General features: G+C 38.7%; 1 protein-coding gene across 1 annotated transcript in view; it reads right to left on the bottom strand.

The window, feature by feature from the left end:
* Ryr2 (ryanodine receptor 2) overlaps positions 1 to 17,357 on the bottom strand; it is a 548,210-nt gene that overhangs the window by 259,424 nt on the left and 271,429 nt on the right. The window contains exons 13-15 of the mRNA XM_051194750.1: positions 7,945 to 8,109; positions 3,020 to 3,141; positions 1,032 to 1,215 (exon numbers count right to left, since the gene is read on the bottom strand). Of these exons, the coding sequence (XP_051050707.1) occupies positions 1,032 to 1,215; positions 3,020 to 3,141; positions 7,945 to 8,109 (471 nt within the window). The remainder of the gene's footprint in view (positions 1 to 1,031; positions 1,216 to 3,019; positions 3,142 to 7,944; positions 8,110 to 17,357) is intronic.

The following is a 17,357-nucleotide window of genomic DNA, read 5'->3' as shown; positions in this document are numbered from 1 at the left end:
AGCTTAAAATTGAAATGCTTGCTAAGACTCTTGCCGGCTCTGTTGATGCAACACCCTCACTTAAAGGCTTGATACCTGTGGTGCTAATATTGACAATCACCTCAGGGCATTAGGCTGGCAAACTAATTGTAGTTTGACTCTGGCATAAAATGTGGTATGTGAGTGTTTTTTGTTTGTTTGTTTGTTTTTGTTTTTGTTTTGTTTTTTAGAGCAGTGGGACATTTAGTAAAATAAATTACACATGAAAAGTCACACATGAGACTGGGGACAGCTCAGTGAAAGATCTCTCATTTGTGCAGAAAACAAAAGGACCTGGGTTTGTCTCCAACATTGCCCCACCACACACAGAGAAAGTAATACAAGCAAAAGGAAAGGGTCCAAGTACTCTGTTTATACAGGAAACTGGAGGTCACCCTCCTCATTAGAGGTCATCTTCCCTGTTTCTATTCCAAGCCCACAGCCCTCTTGGCCTGAGGCCTTTTCAAGGACTTTCCTATAGCCTACTATACAAGACCTGATGAGATTGTGTGTGTGTGTGTGTGTGTGTGTGTGTGTGTGTGTGTGTGTGTGTGTGTGTGAGTTCTGTATTTATGGAGCCAATAGAAAACAGTGGGATCAAAGTGTGTTCCTTTTGTTCAGCTTATTGGGGCTGTGTTTTGAAACCCATAGCTTCAAGTGTGGCTAAGATGCATCTTCAAACAAAGCTGTTAAAGTCAAGTCTAAGACAATCACAAAACAGACAGCATGTAGTAATGTGAAACTACCTCTACTGGAGTCCACCCAGGAGCTCTCTACTGCAGTGGTAAAGATGGCCCAGTAAAGCTGATGATAAAATTAAGTGTCCCTTGCCAGGGGAGTGACATAGAAATAAAGATAATGGGCAGTTTCCTCCCAAGCCTGCTCCTCTGCTAAGTAATGGCCTTGTTATTCTCTACTAGGATGTGCACAGATGTGGAATGGACAGATAATTTCCATTACTACAAAGTTGTTTCCCCAAGAGAACAACAGAAAATGAACGGGTGTGATCCCACCTCTTCCTGGAAGAGATTCTGCCTATTCTTCAGAGCTCGCAGTCTGTTCTGCTTGTCTTCATGTTCCAAGTGTTCATCCGGGGGATGAAAGTAGCCGATGAGGTCCTGCAAACTCAGGCTCACAGACTCAATTGGTAAGTCAATGGTGGGTGCCTTTGCCTTCTTGCTGAGAGCATCCAGGCCCCTAAATCAATAGCAAACACTTTTCTAGGTTAGTGATCCACAAATTTCATTTCAATGACATTTTTTGAAAATTAAAACTAATATTTTTTAAATTATTAATGATAATTAGCTTAGCCTTGCATTTCCTAACACTCAAATTTTTATTGTAAATGTATGGACATTTACATAAAGATTGACAATGATGCTGGAGTAGTAAAATTACAACTATTTTTGGGTATTTTCCTGAAATTCCCTGGCAACTATGCCAACTTGCATGTAACAAAAGGAGCCCTGAGTCAAAGTATGTTGTTGACATGGGCATAGCCATGCCCAGGACTCCACCAACTCAGTCCCATGCAAATGGCAATGTCTTGCCCAGGTGAAATTCAGAGGGATGGCAAAGCTCTCCTCAGGGGAGATCTGAGCATGTATAGAGATTAACAACTGCAGCTTCTTCCTCCTGGATGTTTACAGTCTGAAAGTGATGGCCTGCAGAGACCACCTATACAGATTAGCTAATCCCTTCCTCTGTGCTGTACCTGAGCTGAGGTTCCAATTTTTGGTAGCAGATCCTACCTGATATCAACTTTACAGTGTGTGTGTGTGTGTGTGTGTGTGTGTGTGTGTGCGCGCGTGGTCTGTGTGTCTGTGTCTGTGTGTCTGTGTGTCTGTGTGCCTGTCCTTTGTTCATTCCCTTGATGCCCTCAGCCAGGATTTCAGATCCCAAGTTTCATGGGTTGTGGTATCAACTGAATCAAAACCAGTCCCCAGTTTCATCACCTCCCCATGGTTGTCAGATTAATACAAATAATTTGTATTGTGTAGACTGGTACAACAATATAAGTGATACAGAACAGAAATCCAAATAATAAGTGCAATGTGAAGCTGGTTCCCACATCACTTCTAGGATTTATTCTATCTGGTGAAATTCAAGGTTTAAATGAGGCAGAAAAAACAACATAAGTATTTGATATTCATGAGGGTAAAATCTGTGTGCATTTTTAGACATAAACATACACACATACTTATAAACACATACAATGAAAGCAGAAAATAATGAAATGAACTTTAATATAATCTTTTGAAGGTTGGAAAGCAAAAAGGAGATTTGATTAAGGCAGTAACTATGAAAAATAATTAATAATTATTTTTTCCAAACTAATAAATTGTCAATGATATGCTACACAGGAAATTAATGTCTCTAATGTAAAATGTGGTTAATACTCTAGTAGAAATATTAATGACCAATAGTGTAATTCACAAAACAAATGTAAAACATATTCATTCTCACAATTAGCAATTTTTAAAGTATGTATGACTGCAAATAATAAATAATACACATATGCGCATGTGGATTTGTATATTTATAGAAAAAATGTCTTCTATCAGGTTTGCAAACTTAAATAGAGAAAGACCTTCCACTCAGTCTATGTCATATATTACCATGTTGTTGCCAGAAAACACTGTTGCCATAGGTTAATTTGTTTCATGAATAAGAAATTATTTCAATTATTAAGTAGAAAAAATATTCATTTTAACAATCACAGAATTTTTGACATTTCTGAAAATTCATCAAGTATCTAGATGCCATTATCCTTACTATGTAACAGAACTTAAGTTCAGCAAAAAAGAAATTATAAAATTATCATGACTGATAGCTGTCTACTAAATTCACATTCCCTAACCTAAGATATAGTCTAAATTCTATTCTGTGAGCTTAGCAAAGCATATATTTATGAAAACAGTATGTTTTAGAAAGATCAGTTTGCAAATCCAAGAAGAAAACCAAACATAAAGTATCAAACAGCTATCACTATACAAATTACCTTATGAATCTATTGAAGAGAAACACTGTGCTCCTGATAACGCGGGCTGTGCGGGACTCTTCATGCTGAGATCGGGATAAGTTCAAGCCATCATCCATGTGGCCTTCATGGTGCATAATGGCCTGCAGGGGCATAGGAACAATGTCATTTTCTAGCAAGGTGGATGGAAGGAGACATGCTCTTGCTCTGTGGGAGATACACCCCTATCACTCCAGTCACTCAAGAAGACAAGAGGTTTGAAGAAAGAACTCAAGCCTAGCCTGAGCAACTAAAGAGAATGTTTCAAACTAAAATAATAATGGCAGCTAGGTATATGGCTCAGTGGCAGAGAGATTACCCGGCATTGGAAGACCCTGGGCTTAATCAGAAATACTCTTCCTTGAGAAAAATTAATTTTTTTTTAAAAAAAAAAACCCTTTTAAAAAGATGAGACAGGGAGAAAGGAATTAGAATCAAAGAAATGAACATGAATGCATTTATGTATGAAAGAAAAGTTAAATCATTTTTAAAAGTTGAGCCATAAGAACAAATGTAATCAAAACCAGGCAACAGATATTATTGTGCTCAGAGTAAACAATAGGCAAAGTCCCTATACAAAGCAGTCATGCAGTACACTGACTACATTATTGTTTCAAAGATGGTTCAATAAATGCAATGAGTTAAATGAGACAATAGTAAAGCACTGCATTCAATGATTTATCCACAGCCTAGCAAACTATAAACCAGAAGAGAAGGCATTTAATTTCATTACTATGTAAAATCATCAGCTGTATCATGGACTGATCACTAAGCACCAACTCCTGACTCTGAGGTAAATAAACTGTGAACACACACACAAAACACACTAGTTCTTTGCTAGTTTTTTTTAATATCTTGAACATTCCATGAAATCACAATACTGAGAGATAAGTGCACATATCTTCAGTGAAAAAGTCAATGATTTTTCCAAAGAGATCACACATGGGTGGTCAACACCTACATCACAAAAGCAAGTACTAGAATAGTTTTAAATGTCGCCAGGACTTCTTTTCTGTTCTATCTATTACAGTAATCTCCACCTTCCACACTTTCAATGGCTCCAGTCAATTGGCTACACAGTGTATGTGAGGAGCCATATCATATGTGTCTTCAAGTATGGCTTCCTTCATTTGACACTTACAGCAGGCAATTCAGCACTCTGTATCAATTGTAGGAACCAAAATCTGTAACCAGAACTAAAATTATTAAGTATTTTGAGTAAAGAGGAATCCCTGAAACAAAAATTGATGAGACACAGATCTGTATAAAAGGCAAGAAATTCCTCTTGCTTGCCTTTATTAACAGAAAAAAATACTAAATTAATGTATTAAGCCTCAAAAAACTCTCACAAAAGTATAACTAACAAAGTAGAAAGATGAAGTTGATAAAATAAAAAGAAAAATGAAGACACTGGAAAGGATGAGTATATACAAAATTTGATTCTCTGAGAAGATACATAAATAAACCTCTTACAAACTTGGCTGCAAATAAAACAGAAAAGATAAAACATAGAATACAGGAAATTGGTTATGATAATACAGTAATATTTGAATCCCAATGGCAAAAACAAACAGCAAAAGGCCTGGCTAATCCACAAGAATAATCAACAGAGATGGCCATGGTGGTACATCCCTACAGACCCAGCTACTTAGAGGCTGAGACAGGAGGATCACTGGAACCCAGGCTAGATAACAAAGAGAGTCCAAAGATGGATGCATGGATTTCCCTGGGAAGGGAAAATAGAAGAGAGCTCCTGGGCAAAACCGGGGTGGGGGAGGTGGTGATGGGAACTTGAGGGACATGGTTGGGCAGGCTGGGTGCAGGTTGGGGGCAGAATGGAGGGGGGGAGTAAGGAAAGAGATATCTTAATGGGGCTGCATATAAGAGTTAGGGAGAAACCTGGTGCCAGAGAAATACCCAGGAATCCATAAGGATGACCCTAGCTAAGACTCCTAGCAATAGTGTAGAGTGCCTGAACTGGCCATCTACTGTAATCAGATTGGTTACTACATTAATTGTCATTAGAGAGCCTTTATCCAGTAACTTATGAGAGTCCTGCTGAAGAAAGGGAGGAGGGAATGTATAGAACCAGGAGATTAAGATCATTTAGGGAACCCACAGAGACAGCTGACCTGAGCCAACAGTTAGGGAGCCTACATGGGACCAACCTAGACCCTCTGCAACTGGGTGGCTGTTGCATAGCTTGGTCTCTTTGAAAGGCTCCTAGCAATGAGATCAGGACCTGTCCCTGGTGCTAAGCTGACTTTTGGGAACCTATTCCCCATGCTGAATTACCTCACCCAGCCTTGATACAAGGGGAAAATCTCAGTCCTGCCTTAACTTGATGCCCTATGCCTTGTTCAAGCCAGTAGGAAGCTGCCCCTTGTTGAATGGAGATGGAAAAGGGTGGATGGTGAGTGGTGACAGGGGTAGATGGGTAGATGGAAGTTTGGGTGGGGGGCACAGGAAAAGAGAGGAGGGGAAACTGTTGTAGGTATGTAAGATAAATTTAAAAAATGTTAATTAAATAAAAATACAAAAAAAAAAAAAAAAGATAGCCTGGGAAACAAAATAAGACTCTATCTCAAAAACAACAGTAAGTCCCAATATTCTAAAGGAGTTCTACTCAACTAAGTATAAAATCAATTACTTAGAGTTTATTTTCAGGAAACACTGGAGGGATAATTTAAGGATCGCAAGCTAGAAGACCTTGGGACTGGATGGTTGCATACATGAATGCTGATACAGTTTCAAAGAGCTGATATCCTAGACTATGGGATGGATAACAATATGTTGTCATCTGTTTTAAGTCTGTAGTCTGGGAAAAGTCATTGCATTTTCACATGGATGAAGAGTGACCAATGAAGAGTGATGCTTCAAGACATGTAGAAATTAATAAACATGCAAATTATATGAAATGAAAATTTAATGACTCATAAAGAGAATTTAATTTTCCTCATGAATATATGTAATAATTCAGAATAAAATAAGTTAATTAAATCTGGTAGGATTTTACCAGAATAATGGGCTATGGTCAAGTAGGGTTTAATTCTATGAATGTAAAGATTCTTTAGGGGTTAGACGTCTGGTACCTTAATTATGTGAACAAATTAAAGAAAGCTAACCCATAATTTTTATTGGCTTTAACTTATAAAACTCAGAAACAACTGCTAGTGTTTTTTCTTAAATACCACCAAAAAGTAATAAAATGAGACCACTTGAAAATAAAAATAATCTCAATTGTCTTAATACAAAATCCTGTAAGAACTACAAATCAGTAGTGAAGAATCACAGTGAAGAAACAGCTAAATTTTAGATAAAATGAAAACAGTCGTATTTTACAAAAGCTATATGGAACATTTTAAAGGATGATATCAAAATAATAAAAAGATAGATGATAGATAAATAGATATTGTAAGAAAACTCAAAACAAATGAATAAAAAAAAAAAACAGAAGTTTATTTAGGAGCACATTGCCAGACCAGACAAGATAAGAACAAATGTGTCTGTGAGTAAAAACAGTAGACAAAGAACCATGGTGGATGCATCAAAAGTGGAGTGATGCAGACAGCTAGCAGGAGTCAGCAAGTGACTCCTGATCACTCAGCCTATCTCTTGCTTCATTTCTGAGGCTCTCCAAAAGCAGCATCAGCAATTCAAACTCTGTAATACTTAACTGTGATTATCAGTTTATGTGGATTAAAAAACACCTAGGGAATTAATGAGGCAAGCCTTTGAGTGTATTTATAAGGGCATTTCCAGAGAGGATTAACTTGCAGTGTATTTCACATTCAAACCATAATATTGAGTAAATCAAACCACATAGGGAATTGCATAAAATTTAGTAAGCTCTATATAAATGCTTTCAGAGCACAGAGAGTATACAGTGAACCAGCTGGGAAGGGAAGAATATCCAACATAGTCATTTAAGTTTAGACTTTGTAGAATGGATAAACCTTGGACTGACAAAATAGGAGTCATAGACCAAAGAAAAGAAATAGCCTATCCAAAAACTCAGGTGTAAAAAAATCTGTTATTTTTCTGGGGAATGGCAATAAGTTTACTTATGTGATACTTTTCACTGGGTCAGTGAAAATTAATGTCTAGAAACTGGGGAAAGGAGCCAGGAGTAATGGTGCATGCCTTTAATTTCAGCACTTGGGAGGCAGAGGTGGGCAGATGTCTGTGAGTTTGAGACCTTCCCAGACTACATAGTTCAACAATTGCCAGAGCTACATAGTAAGACTGTGTCTCAACAAAGAGGGAAGGAACAAAGGACAGAGGGAGGGAGGGAGGGAGAGAGGGAAGGAGGGAGGGAGGGAGAGAGGGAGAAAGGGAGAGAGGAGGGAGAAGTAAGGAAAGAAGAAAATAAAACTAACAAAGGGTTTGGAATGGAAGTAGGCCTAGAATGGTACTGTCACCAAGAAGTATGATGGCTATCTTGTAAGCAAGAGAATGTAACAATAAGAATAAAAGACAAAGAAAACTAGGGCAGAATACAATAGAATATAAAAGACAGTGTTTTTACTCCCCTAATATTTGAATACATGAATCCCCAAATTGTCATCCTATACATCACTGAGAAATCCTCCACAAGGGTTCTCCCTGGATTGTTGCACAGAGTCCAAGGGACTGGAAATCTCATAATTCATTAAGAGTAGTTATTATTACAACCTCAGATATACAAATGGGATGTGAAAGATTGGGCACTGAGTTTGCATGCCTAGGCAAGCAACTTGATCATCAAAATCTTCTGAATGAAACACTAAATAAACAAATGGTACAGTTGGACATTTAGAGTATAAAATAATGAACCCAAGAAGGTGGCTGAAACCTTTGGTTTTTGTGTTTGTCCTTTTTCATTTGTGAGCATGACTGCCATAAGCTATTCTTGTGTACAATCTCACCTTACGCTGTATGGATCCCATTCGTGCTGACTTCACATCCACTGATTGGTAGGTTAGCCACAGGCCTGTATCCACATGTTGTATATAGCAAATGGAATCTCCGTACTTGATTTCCGATGTTCCCATGCCATCAACTTCTTTTCTCACTCCTACGTCCAATTTTTCCTATGTATAAAATAGAATGATATATATACATATATATATATATATTTTTTTTTTTTAAAAAAAAAAGCATTAGTCTATATCAATAGAACACTATCTTGTTAAAAACATGCCTTGAAATTTTCAGTTTTCTCAGGTCCCCTGAAATAATGACAATGGCTAAATATCGCTTTTAAGATTTGTTTTAGTTTTAATAATTTGCATGTATGTGTATTTGGGGTATGTGTGCAAGTGTTTCTGGAGGGCAAAAGTGGGCATCAGAGACCCAAGATCTGAAGTTACAGTGGTTGTGAGGCTCCTGACTGGGTGCTGAAAACCAAACTTGGGTCCTCTGGAAGAGCAGCCTGTGCTCATAACTGCTGAGCCATCTTTCTAGCCTGGAGCTCAGTTTTATCATCCATAAATAAAAGTATTTCCCTATAGGCTCAAAACAAAAATGAGACAACAGTTGAAAAGTTTTGAACATACCTGGAATTAAAAAAGAAAAACCTTTCAGTCTGCATGAATGACTTTGGACATGACAGCTGTGGGAGTGCTGACATTAATGAGGCCATTAGTGATAACTGAATGTTATTTCTCTTGAACTAACCAGTGATGATGTAGATTTGGCTCCTGCAATTTCCAAAGTGGTTTGAAGAATTTTGATTTTGTATTATTAAGGAGGTTCAGGAATTGACTAGGTCAAATTCTTCAAATTTCTTATTTTGAAGGGGTGTGTATATGTGCACACGTGTGCATGTGTGTATGTGTGTGTGCATACACACGTGCATGTGCACATATCCAGGATGCCCTGAAGGCCAGAACAGCAAGAGGCGCAGGATTCCTTGGAATCATGGGCATCTGTGAGCCACCTGATGTGGGTGCTGGGATCTGAATGCTCATCATCTTCAAAATCAATAAGCACTATTAATTTGTTTTTGTGCATTTTACCTGTATGTATGTCTTTGTATCATGTGGCATCACTGGCACACATGGAGGCCAAATGTGGGCACTGGATCCCTATACCTGGAGTTACAGACAGTTGTAAGCCTCCATGTAGATACTGGGAATCAAACCCACATTCTCTGGAAAAGCAGCCAGTAGTCTAAGCTCTGAGGCCATGTCTCTAGTACTATGAATTTTTCTTCAAATAACAGTCTCAAAGCTGAATGGACTCCTTCCTGTTTCTCATCCATGCCTTCCCTGAATAACTATCCTTTCTAAATTCAAGTTATGTTCCTTTTAGGTCTTTGGTTATTTGACTATTGATGAAACTATCTGTATTTATGTGTATTCACATATGTGTTCTCATGTGTATTGATTTGCTTGTTTGTGGAAGCCAGAGGATAACCTTGAGTATTATTTCCAAGACATTGCCTCCCCCGCCCCATTTAGTCTTTCACATGGGGTACTGGTGAAGTTTACCAAAGAGGCTAGCAAAGCAGAAAGCCCAAGAGATCTGCCCATCTCTGCCTTTCTAATATTGAGATTCAAAACACATGCCACCACACCCAGATTGTTTTTCTTTTACAAAGGTTCTGGGAATCTAAGTCATGTCCTTATATTGCAAGGTAAGCACTGAACTGGCTAAGCCCATCTACTACACAAATGTTTATTGAAAAATAGCTTAAAGTTAAAATTATTTGAGTTGAGATTTGTTTTATCTAAAGGAGCCATTCAAACAAAACAAAAGTGTAGGCCAAGTATGGTGGCACAAACCTATCATCTCAGTATTTGATATCCAGGTGCAGTAGGATTGTAAGGCCAGCCTGCTCTACACAGCAGGGTTCAGGCTAGCCAAGGCTATGGAGGGAGATCCTATTTCAAAAATCAACACAAAACAAAACAATGTCACAGATTCTTCAAGCTATCTGATTTTTTTCTTTTATTTGTAGTGATAATTAATGACCCTTTAATGACCCTAAAGTGAATGAGCAGATAAACTTTGAATTTAAATGAGTTTCAATTATCAATACAGAAAAGTCAAAACCACCTCAAAAGCATACAATTATAAACTAAGTTGAATGAACTATTATGCAAATAACTTGGAACAGTGGTCTAAGAATCAGCAATAAAACAGATATACTATTGTAATTTCATTCTATCAGATGAGATAGAGTGCTAATCTACTTATACCAACCCTGTCAATGGGAAAATTAAATTCTGGAAAATATAACAATGTAATTATCTCTTCAAAAGAAAACAATGAAGCTTTAAACATTTTTTCTTTTATCCAGGAAATGAGTTTATAGTCTAATTATTTGTGTTTTTGAGAACTCTTGCACTCATTAGCTTTGCAGTGAGACTTTGTTGGCTTTATATTGCAATGGGCCATGGCCATTTTGAGGGGTTTTAATGAGATTTCCCAAGGACTGTGTTCTTGTAGTTATATTGCCCCTTGAGTCAGGTAAGAACTTGTTGAAGTGACATGAGTCAAAGGAAACACCCAAGGTCATAGCTGGTCTTTTCTTCCTTCATTTCCTATAGCTTGGGCTTAGGAGAAATTCAGATGAAAATAATCAGGTATTCCAGTGCAGGATCTGGGCTGGATATCTCTGGGTTTTTGATCTTGGTCAAAGGATTGAAACAAGAGTTCACAGGGATTTGAACAGGTATCAAGGTAATTTTAGTCACAATGATGACAGATCAGAAATACACCGTCTGTATGGAAGGAATGAGCACATGAATGCCTGAGGAGATCAGATAGAGTATGGCTTTCCCAGAGATGCAGTTATAGGCAGCTGGTGTGGATGGGGTCTGGGAACTGACCTCCTATGCTCTACAAGAGTAATGTGGTTCTTAAATGCTGAGCCATCTCTCTAACCCAAGAAGCTTCTACTTATATGCGACTAAAGGAAGGGTTTGTTTACTAGGGGCATGGTTTGGGATGTTCTCTACACTAATCATTGACAGGTCAAGTCTACTGTGACTCCCACTTCCCACAATGCATCTGATTTTAATTGCATTTATGGTCAATTAAGCACAGGCATAAGATAGAAAATAGGAGACTATCCCTAAAAATTCACTTGGGAACACAGTTTGCTTTATAGCATATGTGCCCCAAATTTGTCTAGGCTGGACTGACCTTTCTATCCTTCTAGATTTGAATAATCTCTAAGTCAATGGTTGTCAAGGTGAGAAGAAATTTATCCTATCATCCAGAGAGAGGTATGCCTACAGCTCACTGGAGGTAGAGATCCCATGTTCTTAAAAAGTTGCTGGCTTCTTTGTTCAGAAAGGAATGTACATGCATAGTATTTCCAAGTAAATATCTCAGGCTTCCAAGTGCGTTATTGGAAGGAAGGTGTGTGTGTGACAAATTCTGGAGAGAGTCTTAGGTTTCTAAGCAATCCTCAAAGCTTACCTGCCTTGGATGCGTTGAACAATAACTACACAGTATTGAGAGCCAAGAAGACAACACTGGATAAAAGCTTCCAACAAAAAGTGAGCCTACATTATTACAAGTTGAGTAAGCACATTGGGCAAGTGATAGCCATGCAAAAACTCTATACTGACTTCCCTTCCACAAATCAGGGGCTTTTATTTTTCTCCTTGAGTATAAAATGATGTTTTTCTATTGAGTTACTATGCCTTAGGAAATGTAGATTAATAGTACAAATTTTCCCATTGGTAACTATTAGAATATTTGGAAAAATTAGAAAAGCAGGGAGGGACTGGACAGTAGAACTCTAGAAAGACAAACAACGCAGCCTGGCTTACTATGGATGCCAGCCTTTTCCTTGGGGTACACCTAGCCCTATAAATACCACTCAGGCAAAATGAAGCAACTGTCTCTTTGGCTTGGTATATCAAAGAAGACACACTCAGATGCAGAGGAATCCAAAATCTTTGCAGGAGCCCATCCAAATTCTTGTCAAGCAATAATATGCTCACAAGGAAGAGGTGGGGAATAATAGTAGAAAGTAGGACTGAGAGAACTGAGAAGAAATGTAAGCAACTGTTCACTGCCAAAGACAGAAGCAGGCTTCAGTCTATCAAGGTCACCTGTCTGAAAAACTGAAATAAGGCTTCAGAGGAAAAACTGAAAAAGCCAAATGTAGTCTTCATGCAGTAACATTTTTGATATCCATTATAGAGTCAAAATAAATGTCAAAAAAAAGGAAAGTGTGTATGTGAAGAGACAACATAAATCTGGATCCTGACCATACAGCTAGAAGACAAAGACCTTAAGGCAGTTATTTTTTTTTTTGTTTCCATTTTCATATCCTTGGAATGTATATGTGTGTATAGGCATGTTTTTCTGTGTGTAGGTATACCTACATGTGTGTTCTTGTGCATGTGGAAGCCCTCATTTGATGCTTGGAACTACTCTCATTGTTATTCCTCCTGATTCACTGAGGTAGAGTCTCTAAATCAAAGCTATAGCACATTGAGAAGAGTAGTCCGCACAGCCACCTTGCTCTAGGGTTCCTGTATCTGTCTTCCAAGCCAGGAACTCACAATGCATTTACATAAATTCTGACAATCCAAATTCTGGTCCTCATACCTATGAAGCAAGCACAATAACCATTGACTTACCTTCCCATCCACTAAGGCATCTATTATACATATAAAATATGTTTAAATGCCAAGGAGAAAATACTTTACACACACAAGGAAGACACATATAGATGATCTCTGCCAGAAAGTACAATGTATATTTAAATACATGCATGAGCATGCACATGCACACAGGCAGAGAGAACTAACAGAAGTTCAGATTATTTGATTAGCTGGATATCACTGGAATCAGAAAGATAAAAGTCAATGAAATTGAATATCAGCAGGAATATCTAATATCTGAAAATCACAGATACCAAAAATATTCTAGCTGCCAGGCTTAGTGACTTATACCTGTAATCTCAGCAATGGGATGCACAGTAAGCCTTGAGGTTCAGAGAAACAGCCCCATCTCATATAAAGCAAACCCAAACAAAATAAAGCATACCATAAGATATATACTCTGTTGTTAAATAGAAACGTCTTTCAAAAGACAACACAGACTTCTGAATGTGGGTGTTAGTTAGGAGGACTAGGCAGTCAACAGGGCCTCTGGTAATGGATCAGTATTTATCCCTAGGATGTGAATGGGCTTTGGGAGCCCATCCCACATAGAGGGACACTTTCAGCCTATACACATGGCCGAGGGCCTAGGCCCTGCTCCAAATGATATGACAGACTTTGAAGACTCCCCATGAAAGGCATCACCCTCCCTGAGTAAGCAGAAAGGGCATGCAATGGGGGTTGGTGGTAGAGGGGGACAGGGGAGGAAGGGAGGATGTAGGAACTGGGATTGACATGTAAAACAAGCTTCTTTCAAATTTTAATAAAAAAAAATAAAAAACAAAAAGACAACACAGTTTAATTAATATACCTAGTATACCCATCAGCTATACAGCCAGTCAAGAAACCTTGAGATCATTGCTTGTATATCATCTTGGCATGCATGCATTCATTCATTCATTCATTCATCCATTCATTCATAACTGAAATTTTTGTTAATTTTGAGATCTTGGGAACTATAAGTTCTCAAGAAATGTTTCAACCCATTGTTGTGTAGACATTACTTTCTTCTCTTTTTGTTTATATATTGACATGAATACTGTCTTCCACCATCAATCAGTGTGCTAATTATTGAAATTAAATGTAGTTGTTCTTTATCCTCAGAATCTGATCAATGTCTGCAAATGTGAAGCTGTTTTTTAAACATGTGTATTTTTATGTTTAATTATGTACATATATGTGTGTATACATGTGGGTATGTGCACCTAAATGCAGGTACCATGAAAGTCAGAAGAGGGAATCAGATCCCTTGGATCTGATGGTTGTGAGCTGCCCAACATAAGTTCTGGGAATGGAACTCTTGGCCTCTACAAGAGCATCATGTGCTCTGAAATGGTCATATCTGTCCAGCTACATGAAAGGCCAGCTCTCAACAGCAATTTGCTAAGTGAATGAATTAAGGATATATATCCTTTCTCATGTCCCACATAAAATGTGCCAACAAACTACTCAAATAATTCAATTTAGGAAATGGCTTTAAAAGTATAAAATAATGTCCCCAAATGGCACACTAATCTGACTTCTTATAAACTGGAAACTATTTCTGAGCCAAATATGGCCTTAGTAAGTGACAAAGAGGCACTGTAGTCACCAAGTTAGACTCACAAGCACACTAAAACTGGTGCTGTAGAATTGCCATCTGGACTCTTCTAGCATTAGCTGAAATCAATCATCTGTATCCTATACAACTGCTGGATACCTTAATCTTGGATAATGGCAGTCTTGCTCATTTTAAGTTATATATTATTAATAATATCTAGTTACACACCCACCTCTTTTAAGACAAATAATGGTTAAAGTCAACAAAAAGTAAAAGTTCAAAAGAGAACGTGATGCACTGGAAACAGCTAGTAGGAGAAGGTGTCTGCTGCCAAGTCTGAGGACCTGACTTTTAAACCTGGCACTCACATGGTGGAAGGAGGAACCAATGCCTCCAAGTTGTCCTCAGACTGCCACTATGTGCTCTGTGGCACATGTGCTTGCCCCACCTGCCTGGAGATCAGAATACAAAGCCTGCCACACTAGTTAACCATACAAGCTGGGCAGTGGTGGCACACACCTTTAATCCCAAGACTCAAGAAAGGTAAGCAGATGGATCTCTGTGAGTTCAAGGCCACCCAGGGCTACATGAGAGTGAATCAGTCTAAAAGAGAAACAGAGCTCATGCCTTTAATCCCACCACTAGAGAGCTTAGGAAGAAGAGTCTCCAGCCTTGGTAGAGGTAAGAGCTCCCTGGTAGCTTGGCTGCTTTGCTTTTCTGATCTTCAGCTTAAACCCCAATATCTGTCGCCTGGGTTTTTTATTATTCTGTGCTACAATAATACAATGAGAACAGGTGGTCACTGGGAAATGGATCTCAAAAGTATCCCATTAGCCCACTTGCACTATGGGTATTCCACTTCCTTAGCTAGTCCTCGGGTATCAGCAGACAGAGCTATATAGTAAGTCCTTGAACATACGGGCCCCCCTGCTTCAGCCTCTGTGGCTGGACCCCGACTAAGACATTTCTCATCTCCATTGAAGAGTCCATGTTATTGACTCTCATGCTGAATGCCATTAAAGATGATTGGCATGCTTGTAACCATCTCTGTCTCTTAGGAAAAGCATCATCTCCACTGTTTCGTCTTTCATCACCTCCTCTTCCGAGAAGGTTGCTATATGCAGCTCCTTTGAATTTAATCCTAGTGCATGCAAAGTTTATCTCCAGGTAAGCTCTGAGATTGGGGTTTTCTATTATTAAATTTCCAGGTAGCATGAAAAGTACTGTTTCATTAAGATTCTCTCTCTCTCTATCACACACACACACACACACACACACACACACACACACACACACACACACGCACACCTTGTTCTTATTCTTTCCTATCTTCAATGTCCTCTCCCACCTGCTACACTCTGTCCCTTCCTTGGTGCCTACTTGTAACCTTGTATACCTGTTTTTATGATAAAAATCATTAAAAATAAACCGACTTGTTAGATATTTAATCCTTTGTCACTAAAGACCTTCGAAATACAGATCATGACAGATGAGTGATTTCTCTATTGGTTATTAAGATTTGTCAGTGAGGCTTAAGTCTGAATCATCTACAAAACTTAACAAGACCTCAGTTTCTACAACTGTCTGATGAAGATGGAAAATAATCTCTAAATTATCTCTAGTCACTAGTTTAAATGACACAGCACATGAAATGTGGTAAGCGGGTTATAGGGCACACTACAAGCTGTTACACTTCACTCTTACTTTCTTTGTATGGGAGTAGATGGAGATGCATCTTGATGGAGAGGCTGATTTTCCAGCCTGAATAAAGCCCTGGGCTGCATCCCTAGCAGTGAATACATATACCAGGCAGGGTGATACATGTCTGTATTGCCAACACTTGGGAACTGAAGTGGTAGGATCAGAAGTTCAAGGTCATCCTCAGACAAATAACAAATCTGAGGCAAGATGAGGAAGAGTGGCAAGGGAATAAAATAAAATAATACACAAAGAATCTCAGCCTAGAAATATTTTCATCTATTTTTGCCCTCATCTCCACAGACATTTTAATGGCATTGCTAGTCTCATTTGAGGCTGTCATCCTATCACCTCAATGGCAAAAGACTTCTTTCTATTCATGGTGCACGAGGGAGGGAGAGCTGGGAGTTCACCTACAAAGAATATGTCAGTGGCATTTTAAGCTACAAGAAAATTACACCAGTGTACAATATATACAGGCCTGGCAGGGCCTACATTATGATTAAAACTGACATCTAAAGACATCTGTAAGAACCAGTTAAAAGTTCTAGAAGTAAGAAAATATGCCTTAAAAACCTACAGGTGTGAAACTGCATTCATTATGTCAATTGCTTTCCTGAGCAGGGACATGTCACTTACATTATAAACTATTCTGTACCTGGTTCAATTTCTTCAGAATGCACAGGGCTGTCAGCGACTGGTGATTTTTCTGCCTACTCCTGAACTTCGGATTGGCTATTGAATCCTTCACATCAGTGTCACAGACACCCCTGTGACAACCCAAAACTATGGCTTTCCTGTCAACTAGTAGCATGGGTTTTATTTGGGGGGCTCTGTAATATTGTGTTTTAAAACACTTGTCATTTATGAATCTTAAGGAAGAATGGTCTACCTGTTCTGTAGGTTTTAAGAATATAATTACACCCTGGCCTCAAGATGTAGGTCTTCAGTACAGTAGTTCCTGTGGAGAGAAAGGCAGGAACACTGCAAGTTCAATGTCTCTACTTAGTGAAGTTTGAGGGTAGCATGGGAAACTTATTGAGATCTTTTCTCAAAATTAAAGGACAGAGAAGACCTGGGGATGTGCGGTGGAGCCTAGTGGCAGAGCTCAGCATGGCCAAGGCTGTTCATTCACCAACACCACAAGATGAAAAAAAAAAAAAAAAAAAAACATCTCAACCAGAATCACTCCAAGGACCACTGAGATAGACACAAAGCATTTTTAGAGTTGAGGCTAGGCTGAGGATGGAACCCAAGCCCTCCTGAATACTGGCTCTACCCCTGAGCTATATAACAATAGAGCTATGCAAGCAGTCCTCTTCATCCTTTGTTTTGTGAGATATGATCTTACAAACTCCATCAGACTGGCCTTAAACTCACTCTGTCACCAAGCTGGCCTTGAACTTATGTTCCTCCCTCCTCAGCTGAAATAACAGGCCTGAGCCACCAGGCCACACTCGGGGTTGATTTT

This window comes from Phodopus roborovskii, unplaced genomic scaffold (assembly GCF_943737965.1).
Source record: "Phodopus roborovskii unplaced genomic scaffold, PHOROB, whole genome shotgun sequence".
Taxonomy (NCBI): domain Eukaryota; kingdom Metazoa; phylum Chordata; class Mammalia; order Rodentia; family Cricetidae; genus Phodopus; species Phodopus roborovskii.
Note: the sequence above shows the minus strand (reverse complement) of the source record. Positions and strands in the feature narration are given on the sequence as shown.